We start from the raw sequence: 10741 nt of genomic DNA, 5'->3' as shown, positions 1-10741 counted from the left end.
ACTTGTCCCTTCTCCATTAATTTACAAGTTAAAATGGGCAGATAATTTCTAAGCTTGAGAATTTAACGCAGACGGAAAGGGAAAAGAAGATCCACAACAAACATATGGGCCGCCATTTTGAGCCGTTTCCATGACTTCACTGATTTAGCCTGGTTACATGGCCTGGTTACACAGCTGTTCGATCACGTGTAGAAACTTTCAAAATGGCGACCGTCGGAGAAGAAGTTGAGAGTGAAGAAGTAACTTTTAAATCCTTGGTAAGGGAAAGTAATAAGTTTATATTAGCATTCTTTATGTTTGGAATGAAGCTACATAATGAAATGTTTATTTGTTTTATTAGGGTGTTGTAGATGTTCTTTGTGAAGCGTGTCAGCAACTTGGTTGGAAGTCGCCAACAAAAATTCAAAAGGAAGCTATTCCGGTGGCGTTACAAGGTGAGGAGTAGTGGTGTTTCAAATGAGATCAGCAAAAAATTAGTGCACTAAGGCTGCAGATTGTAAGTGCTTTCTTCTTAGTATGTTGAAACGCAATCTGGTTGTGAATAAATTGAAATTTTGGGTTTACCTCGGTGTAAAAACTTCCTTTGTTTTGGAACCACAGCTGTACATGTTTTCCTGCTAGGTATTATTTTGAGGTTCCTTGTTTTAAGTTACTGGAAACTTCAGCACTAGATGAGTACGTGTAGCTGACAAATTTGCGTCAACTATTTTTCTGGGACTGAGATTAGACAAAACATCTTAATTAAGATTATAGTTTATTACAAAGCACATGCCTAGTCCTTCCCTGCTCAAGAGATGTCAGCATTCCACATTCATTATGGAGTGCGAAAGAGATCCATGTAGTGTCTCAGACTTCTTTTTACGGCACTTGCTTGTTTAAGTGCAGTACTGTGGATCCCAGGGGGAGTACTCCGGCTTGTAAATGACGGGGATGATCGAAGGATTTTTTTGGGTTTGAAATTTTCGATTCCGGGTTTTTTTTGGGTTAAAAAATTTGGCAAGTATTTTTTTGGGTGACTTGATTTGAATAGGGGATTTTTTTGGGTATTAAAACAAACTAAAGTGCCTTGGCGCGGCTTATGGTATGATGCCCCTTCTGGCAATTTAGGGGTAATTTGACAAGGGATTTTTTAGGGGGTTATTTTTTGGTCCAGGGATTTTTTTGGGTAATGTCGGAAGACTTATGGATTTTTTTGGGTCCTGAGTTTTGCCTCTATTCGATCATCCCCGTCATTTGCAAGCTGGAGTACCCCCCTGGGCTGTGGATCTTCCAATTAGAGTTACTGAAACACTGCAATTTATGCCATACAGCTAGTATTTTTTGGGTGGAATCCCTGACATCAAATCAAGCATGCAGGGACATAATTAGCACACAAATTGAGATGTCTATTTAAACACATGTTGGCATGTATGGAATTCCTGGATGCATTTCGTAACATAAACAACCCATGCTGAAGATAAGTGATGTTTTAGAAGTCTGCGGCAAGGTCTTTTGCTTTTCAAACCTAAAATAAGTCAATGACATCTGAATGCCAGTTTAAACATGCCAACTATGATCATTTGTGAGTGTGTCGCGCACTTTTAAAATCCTTGCTGAAGATGGAAATAATATCTGTACCGACATGTAAATGAACCATAAAGGGCTAACATTGAAAAACTTAATGTACTTGAATTAAAATTTAAGTTTGGTACGAATAGTGTTGATAGTTTAAATAATTTTATTTGCAGGCAAAGATATCATTGGTTTAGCAGAAACAGGCTCAGGAAAGACAGGAGCATTTGCACTACCAGTTCTTCAGACACTACTTGAAAATCCACAAAGACTATATGCACTTATTCTTACACCAACAAGGTTTGTCATTAAATTAAAACTGCAACACAGGGCAATTCCATTTTATATCCCCCCCCCATAGATAAGAGTTTCTGAAAGATCTTTGCAAGTCATTTCTGAGGGGGTAGCTCTATCAAACTCTTTGATCTTTCAAATATATTTGAAGGGGTTATGGAAAAGTTGGCTTTGCTCTGAAGCGGTTTTGAAAAACCGGGCTATTTCTGAAGGGGGATATTGGCACTTCGATTTTTTTCTTTTTAGGTACATTTCTACATACCTGATCAATTGGGAGGGATATAAAATGGAACAACCGTTACGGCCACATGTACTATTAACATTTTGATGTCGTTCAATTGCTAAGTTTTGATTACAAAATAATTAAATTTACATCTCTGCTTTCAGGGAACTGGCATTTCAGATTTCTGAACAGTTTGAGGCATTAGGTTCAAATATTGGAGTCAAATGTGGTAAGCATGTTAATTTGTTATTAATCTTTTTATTTTTTGTAGCTCTTTACCACCTGATTTCAATCATGAATCACACATCAAGCCTATTTTTCCTTAAAATCATAAAGGAAAATGAGCTTTTTTGTTAATCTGCACGATGCTTATCTTTTAATAGCCTAGTAGAAAGACATACTGGTATTCTCTCAAGTAAGCGCATGAACAGTATGAGAAGGCCCTGAAATGCATAAATCAAGCCAAAAGAATACATCTGCACACAAGATTGATCAGTCTTTTGACATTGTCAGTTTTAGTTCACAAGTCAGACAGTAATTTTTGCTCAAATTTTGCATCATGCAAATCTCCATTACCACTCTGAATGAAAGGAGCTCAAAATGACTGTCACATCTGGTTTGAAATTTGAAAACAACTTTGAAATAACATTCTGGTCAGGTTGTCTTCTAGCATTGTGATCTTTGCTCAATCTGATACTTACTAAGCAAAGGTACATCAATGCATTCTCTGCAAAATTATGCTCAGTTTCATTCATTGCTGTCTACAGCTGTTATAGTTGGTGGAATAGATATGATGTCACAAGCACTCATGTTGGCAAAGAAACCACATATTATAATAGGTAAGTAAAGGTACATGTAACAGAGTAGGTTGGGAGTGAGTAAAGCCTAGTGGCCCATACAGGCTGGACTCTTATTTTGGTTTAAATTGTAGCATGAAGCGACTAGGAGTATTTCTACTCCCCCTGGATGGGATGATAGTCGATTGCAGGGTTACCCCCAGATTAAGTGTGCTGGTAACCATTTATACACCTGGGCTCGGTTGTTCAAAGCACGATTAAGCTAATCCAGGATTAGCCTGATATTTCATTTCAATTTTATAACTTTTCGTTAAGGTTTTCTGTTAAATATATTTAATCCCCCAGTTTTGACGTGGACCAAACTCAAACGTCACAAAACTTTAGCTATAGAAAACTTTTAAAACAAGTCAGAGTAATTAAAACCTTCATCATCTTTTAATCCTGGGTTAACGTTAATCGCCCTTCGAACAACCCGGCCCTGAGTGGAGAGAGGCAATATGGAGTAAAGTGTCTTGCCCAAGAACACAACACAATAACCCCCGGTCAGGGCTCGAACCCAGACCGCCTAGAGTCCAAAGTGCTGACCATTGGGCTACCGCACCTCTCAGAGTACAGTGTATTGAAACATATAACATTGAAATATGTAGTAAGGCCAGATCGTAAAGACTCATTTTCATCCTGACTGCATTGTGTGCAGAGAGAATTTTTCACAATCATGAAAGAATGTACTCTTGACAGAGTCCATTTTTTTCTTCTTTTAGCATCACCAGGAAGGCTTATAGATCACTTGGAAAACACAAAAGGATTCAACCTCAGAACATTGAAATATTTGGTGGGTAAATGCTGTTTATTTTTCATTTTTTTTTCATTGAATGTTGTATGTGTGTAAGAATCTGCCAAACAAAAACTTTACCTTGTGTTTAATATATATTTTCTTAATTTTGTTTCTCCATAGATTATGGATGAAGCTGATAGAATATTGAATCTTGATTTTGAAAAAGAGGTTTGTTGGAATCAAAATTTATTAAATTTAGTATATCTTGAACTGTTCCAGCCTTAATTAATGCCATTTTACAACTTCTTGGAATCATCTTTGCATGGAATATTGTCATGAGCCCAGGGAACATGTTTTCATTAAATTCTGACATGCCCCTGTAAATAGAATAAAAATAATGTAGTAGATGTATTGGACATAAAACTTAGTATTCTATCTTTTTTAACACAAACTCACTTCACTGTTCTTTTCCTTTGCTAAATATAAGGTTGACAAGATATTAAAGATCATTCCTAAAGAAAGACGAACATATTTATACTCTGCAACTATGACCAAAAAGGTAACAAGTGCCCTTTGTATGTGTATTTCGGCCCCCAAATGTACTAATAAAGGCTGTGACCTGAAAGCTGCACATTGCACGTTTTTATTGGGAACTGAGCTGCCAGTAATTTGCTGTCAATCATCACAGTCCCCTTTTCTCCATGAAGTCTTAAGATCGATTGTTGAGTTCGACGGGCCGCTGAAAACTGGGGAGATTGCAAAAAGCCCACGGGGAGGGGTGTGGGGTGTTTATAGAGTGCGTTTTGCACCCTCCCCAGTTTTCGCTCACAAAAAAGATGGCGGCCGCTCAAACTCAATGATCAATCTCTTCGACTTCAGGGGAAAATAGTGGACTGTAAACAGTCTGATAGTCTTGATACAATGTCAAATAGTACCAGTAGTATCTTGACACGCATATCAAAAACATGACAAAGCTGTATTATGTAGTGTACGTTACCATTAACATCTTTTAGTTCTAATCCTGCAGAATTCTCACTTAAAATATCACACTCACGTCTAGTTGTTTGCTGGCTGCCCTCAAAACTTGTGGTCTATACAGTCACATGTATGAGTATTATCAACTATTGTATGAAGTTTGCCTTCTCTTTTGCTTGTTATCATACATGTAGTTTTAAACTTAAGCTTGTATTGTTACAAGAAGTAACCAAACAACGTGTTTGTAAAATCATCAGCTTAACATTGATTTCTCATTTTAACTCGTTCTGTCACAGGTTCAAAAACTTCAAAGAGCATCTTTACAAAATCCTGTCAAAGTTGAGGTCTCAACAAAGTGAGTGTATAACAATTTTTTTTGGAAGTTGTCAAAATATCTCAAAGTTCCAGTAACAACATGTCAGACTCTGATATTTTTTTTTTCTCATGTCAGGTATACAACAGTAGACAAGTTACAACAGAGTTATTTATTTATCCCAAACAAATTTAAGGTAAGCAGTGTGTACACTTTGTCTGTGGCGATCGGTAGACTTAATTTCACTTGAATGATTCATCCGATCTTACTTTTAAACACTAAATTTTCGGTGGCCTCTGTCCACCTTCATTAGAGTAAAATGAGTTCGTTAAACATTAGCACGCTCAAATGCAAATAACTTTGAACACTTACCGGTAAGTGAAAAATGCTCTTTATGCAGAAAATAAGATGCCATGCTTCACTAAGATGCAATGCAGCACTACAGATTCTTGGAAACTATTACAGAAATCAATTTGTCATTTTCTTTTTGCACAGGACTGTTACCTTGTGTCTGTTCTTAATGAACTGGCTGGAAATACCTTCATGGTGTTTTGTGGCACATGTAATAATGTGCAGAGGTACTTACAGTTTTAACCTAATCCTTGTTTGTGGTCTGTCTCTTATGAATTGTTTTGACCTGTGACATTTTCTTCAACCCCCATTCTCAATACCCCTTCCAGAACCACAGTTAACACTCGTTTACCAGTACTTTTGATTTTACAGGGTAACATTAATGTTAAGAAATCTCGGTCTGCAAGCTGTTCCTCTTCACGGACAAATGACTCAGGTAAAACAATATTTCACTTTACAGTACACTTCTTGCTAATTGAGTGGTTTTCACTTGAGTGATGGAAGTAATATAACAATAGAGTTGATGTTCGCGGGTGTAAATATGTTTTTGGCCTGACTCAGGCTCATTTTAGAAATGAGCTCTGAGAAGGGCCAAAAACATATTTACGCCTAAGAACATCAACTCTATTACTATTATAATCATTTCAGAGGGCATTAAGTTAAGGAATCAAAAACAGTATTAAGCGATTACTTGAACACTGCCATTGCGAGTTGGCGTTTTATTTCTGATTGAAAACTAGGTTTAAAAGTTTACAAAACTCGACAGAAAACCGCAAAATTACTCAAAACGATCTTTGCTTGAAAAGGAAATTACAAAATTCTATCGGCAGCAAAGAAATAGTCGTCTTTTAGAAGTGTTAAAATTACTTGTGCTGTTAACTGAACTGGCAGTTTGGAATATGCCTGAAATTCAACTGAGCGAGTTTCGCTCGACGAAGACAAACTTACATTCACTTCACCGCCTGGATTCTTCTTCGAGTTTCTCTAATTCCTCTTCATCTAGCTGAGAAGACTGAAAATTTGCTTTCCCTTTCAGTCCTTCAAGCATTTTGTCGTTATAAAGCTCAAAAACATTTTCGAAGCGTCTCGACTCAAATTAAACAAAGCTTGAAATTATGCCAGCTTGTGCCAGCCAGCAAGAAAACGGCGCACGTGGGAGGGAGTCACGATTGGTTTTGGTTTTACTTCTGATTGGCTGAGAAAGTGGCGCGAGATTTTTAAGCCAATCACTAAGCGTAGTGAACGCAAAACCAAAGCAAACGCAATTGTATTTTCGACACTCGAGTGAAAACCGCTCTATGTACCCACAGATTAATCCTCACCAGGTACTCGGCTCAAGTCTTGTTCCTTCAACTTGTGGCGTTCTAATGTGTGAGGAAAATCAAAACAACAATCTGAAGAGCTCACTTTTGCTGAACTTCAACCTGTTCTTGCAATTGAGTTCTTCAGGAATATTGCTTAATACAGTTACTGTTCAGCATCCCTAAGCAACAATCCTTGCAGGCCATAAACTCAAAATATAAATTCTTCTCCCACTTCTTTGGCGCATGTATCTTTTGATAGCAGTTATGATAAATTGGTGATACACCAGAGAACAAGAATTCCTTGTTGATTATTTTGGTTATCTGTGGCACAATGACTCCGGCAGCAGTGTTCTCCCTAGGTATTCAAGACCCGGTGGGCCGCCTAGCTTGATTCACAGGCAAATCGTTGCCGCCTGGCTTAAAATTGAAGATTTCTTACAACGTAACCTTAATTTGAGATCTGGACCTGTATGGGAATTCCTATCCCTGAGCAAAGAAGAAATCACTTCATGAAGTTAATGAAACACTGACTGGTGGTTTTTTACTGCGTTTTCTCGCCATTAATACAGTTATAAAATTGATTTACCCTTGCATTAATATGGTCAAACCTGTGATGCATTCGCTTCGTTACGGGCAGCTATCTTTACCAAATTTTCACAGGAACACGATGCACTTCAACGTGTCGTACATGGAATACTAAACGAAATTCCCTCGTTTGTGGAAAGAATGGTGAAGGAAAAGAGACAGAAATAAGATAGTAATGCAGGGGGAACAAGCTCCACAAGTTAGGTTTTGGCATTTGAAAATCACAGTCAGAATACCCCCTGTCCTTCCCAAAATCCTAGGGAGGCTGAGCTTGAACTCGGACAATTCACTCTGATTCCCACGCACTAACCATTAGGCAACTGCGTCTCCCTTTCAGGTTCTGGTTTAGATACACAATTTTATTATCTCTTTTCAGTCAAAAAGACTTGGCGCTCTAAACAAGTTCAAGTCTAAGGACCGATCGATTCTGATCGCTACAGATGTGGCGAGCAGAGGACTGGACATACCGCATGTTGATGTTGTGATCAATTTTGATATACCGACACATTCAAAGGTAAAAATGAAATAAACCTTACACAGTGAAATCCAAATTTTTGGTATCGTCAAGGGAAATGAAATTACCCAGAGATCGTAAAACCGGGGGTCAAATTGGACTGAGGGAAGGGAAACGACCTTGGGTAGTTATCGGCAGGTCCGAGAAATTAAAGGGTCCACTGTATATAAGCAATCCGGTTCTTGATAATTTACTTTAAATTGTATTGAAGGTTTGAACGTAGCCTGCGAGCAGGCTCACGTTTGGGAGATACGAGCAGCGAAGCCGCAATGCGTGGCTCACGTCTGGGAAAAACCCAGTGTCCTCCCCGTCTTTATTGCTTCGCTCGCGGAATCGCTCTTCGCCAATCGCGCGTGTGACCCAAGGTGAGCCTGCTCACAGGCTAGTTTGAACGCAGAAACGGTTCCCTCAAGAAATATAAATAAAGAAAACAATTTCTTACAACCCAATTGCAGTTGAACAAATATTTAAAAGAATTTTAATAAACCTTGAAATTACGAGTAGTATATTTTCAAGGTTTCCCTTATTGTAATCCATTGCTATCTTGTCCATTGTTACTTAAGACGGAATCCACTAGGAAGTCGAGTAATATTTATTAAAGTTGGACAAAAATCAATTTCCAGAATAATTTAAATCCTATTGCGTTATTTGCTACCCTTAATAAAAGTTAAAGATGTAAGTAATTATCTGTGATAACACGAACAACAATTTCTTATCAGAGTCTGAGAAAATGAATTTCAAAGTTCACAAGGTATAGACAAAATCTCACGTGTAGCCATTTTGTAAATTCGCCTTAAGCGATTCAGTGGAATTTGTTTTCGTGTTTGGTGTTGTTAGAAAAGATTTCTTTTGATAAGATATTTAAAGCAGTAACAAAAAAGTTTGCAATAAGGTTGAAATAATTCTGGTACAACAATTTCTTATCAGAGTCTGAGAAAATGATATTCAACGTTCACAAGCTATGGGCAAAAGCTCACATCTTATAAGCGATTCATGGGAATTCAGTGGAACTTCAAAATTCGTTTTCGATGTTTGGTGTTGTTAGAAAAGATTTCTTTCGATAAGACATTTAAAGCAGTAACACAAAAGCTTGCAATCAGGTGTAAATAGTTTTGGTACATAATTTTGTCCAATAACTACTCGAAGTCCTGGCGGATTTCCTCTTAAGTACTGAAGGTCTTGTGTTCAAATTATTCTCTCGTGTCAGGGTATAAACGTTAGCTAACGTTTTCCTTTCCCTCCGCTCACCAATGTGTTATTTTCCTTTTAGGACTATATTCATCGGGTTGGTCGAACAGCAAGAGCTGGTCGTTCAGGTCGCTCTATCACTTTTGTCACACAGTAAGTTCAATTTTGAAATTATTGGAGCCGCCTTGTAATAACTCGTACAAGTATAGCTGAAGTGGTCAGTCGCACGGCCAGTCAATCAAAGTGCGATGAACCAATCAAAGCTTGAAATAAAACGTGAAACTGGTGTCAAGGGCGGGAAAAGTGTAACTGGGGCAAGAGCGAAAGTGTTGGCTCGATTACGAATTCCCCCACCGCCGTCTCAATGTTCAGCTTACCATTTCTATAACCTTTAAAGATGAATTCCAGTCCGTACTGCGCAATCTCGGCTGCAATGTTTATGTGAGCCCACACGAAGGAATGTTTACAAGCAAAACTAAAAATTCCGCGACAAACTTACCTTTTTCTTCATAATTAACGCCAGATATCCTTGCAGAACAAATAATAACGAGTAGAGGAACCTTGACGCTATTTCAAACCGACGTTTAAGCTCATCGGAAATTCTTGAACGAAACGAACTGTAATGGCGCACTAAAAATCTTCATGTATGCTGTCACCGAAGTGTAACGTTTCAACGAATTCAAAACAAAAACGAAAACAAACCCCGAGTCTGCGCAGTACGGACTGGAAATCAGCTTTAAGTAAGCGTTCCAACTACCTTTCTCGACGAGTGTCTCGGTTAGTTTGTACATTAAAGTTCCCTTAAGTTTCTTTAAGGAATCAGCGTTTTACCTGGACAAGATGCAGAGTAGCTTTGAAGTTTCATTGTGTGCAACATTATGATGGATAACTAAGTTACTCTGCTAAAAACCTTACCGAAACAACAGTCCACATTATCTTTTCCCTCGCACGTTCACTTACTAGGACGCGACAACTTGTCTTGGCATTAAAAGTAATTGATAAGCTTCGTCCTTTTGTAGATACGATGTGGAATTATATCAACGGATCGAGCAGCTTATTGGAAAGAAACTACCACAGTACCCCACGGTGGAGGAGGAAGTCATGTTACTCATGGAGCGAGTCACAGAGGCACAGAGATACGCTAAGATGGTAAGAGAGTGCGGAGAACTTCCTTCAGGCCATTCCTCTCAGCATTCCTCACACCGTACCTGCAATGTTACTGTTTCCCTTCAAAAATACCCAGTTTTATGTCTTTTATAACACTCCTGTAATATATCCTTGTACAGCCCCTTCCTTAGATAGTTGCTTCCCCCATATATAGACCATTCTTGGACTGCAACAAGTTCCTTCCGTGTGTAGTCCACTTCCACCGTAGGTAGTTCCCATGTTATTTTTGTTCAGTCTGTAAGCAATGGTCATTGACTTACTGTAGCTTTCCGTGTCGATGTTTTTAGTAACCATATTGTATGCAAGTTTACCTCCCTCCCGCCGTCCTTTCTTCCCCCGTCCCCTTTTCTTCCCTTCCTCATCCCTCCCTCCTTTCGAAGATAATACTTCCCGTTCACGCCCCCCCCCCCCCCCCGCCCCTCCACTGGAATGTCTAATTCTAGCGAGTTAGAACGTTGTTCCTGGGATTGAAGAGTGAAAACGTTTTACCCTATCCAATCTCCTCTCATTGACTGACTATGACGTGTCATGTTTCTACTCAGGAGCTTAGAGAGATCCAAGAGAAAAAGAAGAGGCCTTTGGAAGAAGATGGCGACAGTCAGGAGATCAGGATGCCAAGCAAGAAAAAGAAATTTGTAGCCGGCAAGAAAAAGGGGAAGAAATTTAAATAAACGAAGCTTTGTGAAAAATAAGATGGTACACTT

At 38.6% G+C, this 10741-nt stretch overlaps 1 protein-coding gene across 1 annotated transcript; it reads left to right on the top strand.

Moving 5' to 3' along the window:
• The first annotated feature begins 123 nt into the window (after positions 1-123).
• Positions 124-10729, top strand: LOC144632281 (putative ATP-dependent RNA helicase DDX47). The gene is made up of 16 exons (XM_078490895.1): positions 124-257; positions 341-434; positions 1728-1851; positions 2233-2297; positions 2836-2907; positions 3627-3697; positions 3821-3868; positions 4128-4199; positions 4912-4970; positions 5067-5124; positions 5424-5506; positions 5652-5715; positions 7545-7682; positions 8953-9023; positions 9890-10019; positions 10580-10729. Exons 1-16 carry the CDS (start codon positions 204-206, stop codon positions 10706-10708), a joined length of 1332 nt encoding a protein of 443 aa, XP_078347021.1. The 5' UTR covers positions 124-203; the 3' UTR covers positions 10709-10729.
• The last annotated feature ends 12 nt before the right edge of the window (positions 10730-10741 follow it).

Source organism: Oculina patagonica, chromosome 12 (genome assembly GCF_052425735.1).
Source record: "Oculina patagonica isolate OP01 chromosome 12, crgOcupat, whole genome shotgun sequence".
Lineage (NCBI taxonomy): Eukaryota > Metazoa > Cnidaria > Anthozoa > Scleractinia > Oculinidae > Oculina > Oculina patagonica.
This window is presented reverse-complemented; position numbering and strand designations above follow the sequence as displayed.

What these genes read in the sequence shown, in the direction of transcription:
- LOC144632281 (XM_078490895.1), top strand. Translation starts at nt 204, where the DNA reads ATGGCGACCGTCGGAGAAGAAGTTGAGAGTGAAGAAGTAACTTTTAAA. An exon ending in CTTATTCTTACACCAACAAG is followed by an intron (nt 1,852 to 2,232) that starts GTTTGTCATTAA and finishes CTCTGCTTTCAG; the next exon opens with GGAACTGGCATTTCAGATTT. An exon ending in CACAGAGATACGCTAAGATG is followed by an intron (nt 10,020 to 10,579) that starts GTAAGAGAGTGC and finishes GTTTCTACTCAG; the next exon opens with GAGCTTAGAGAGATCCAAGA.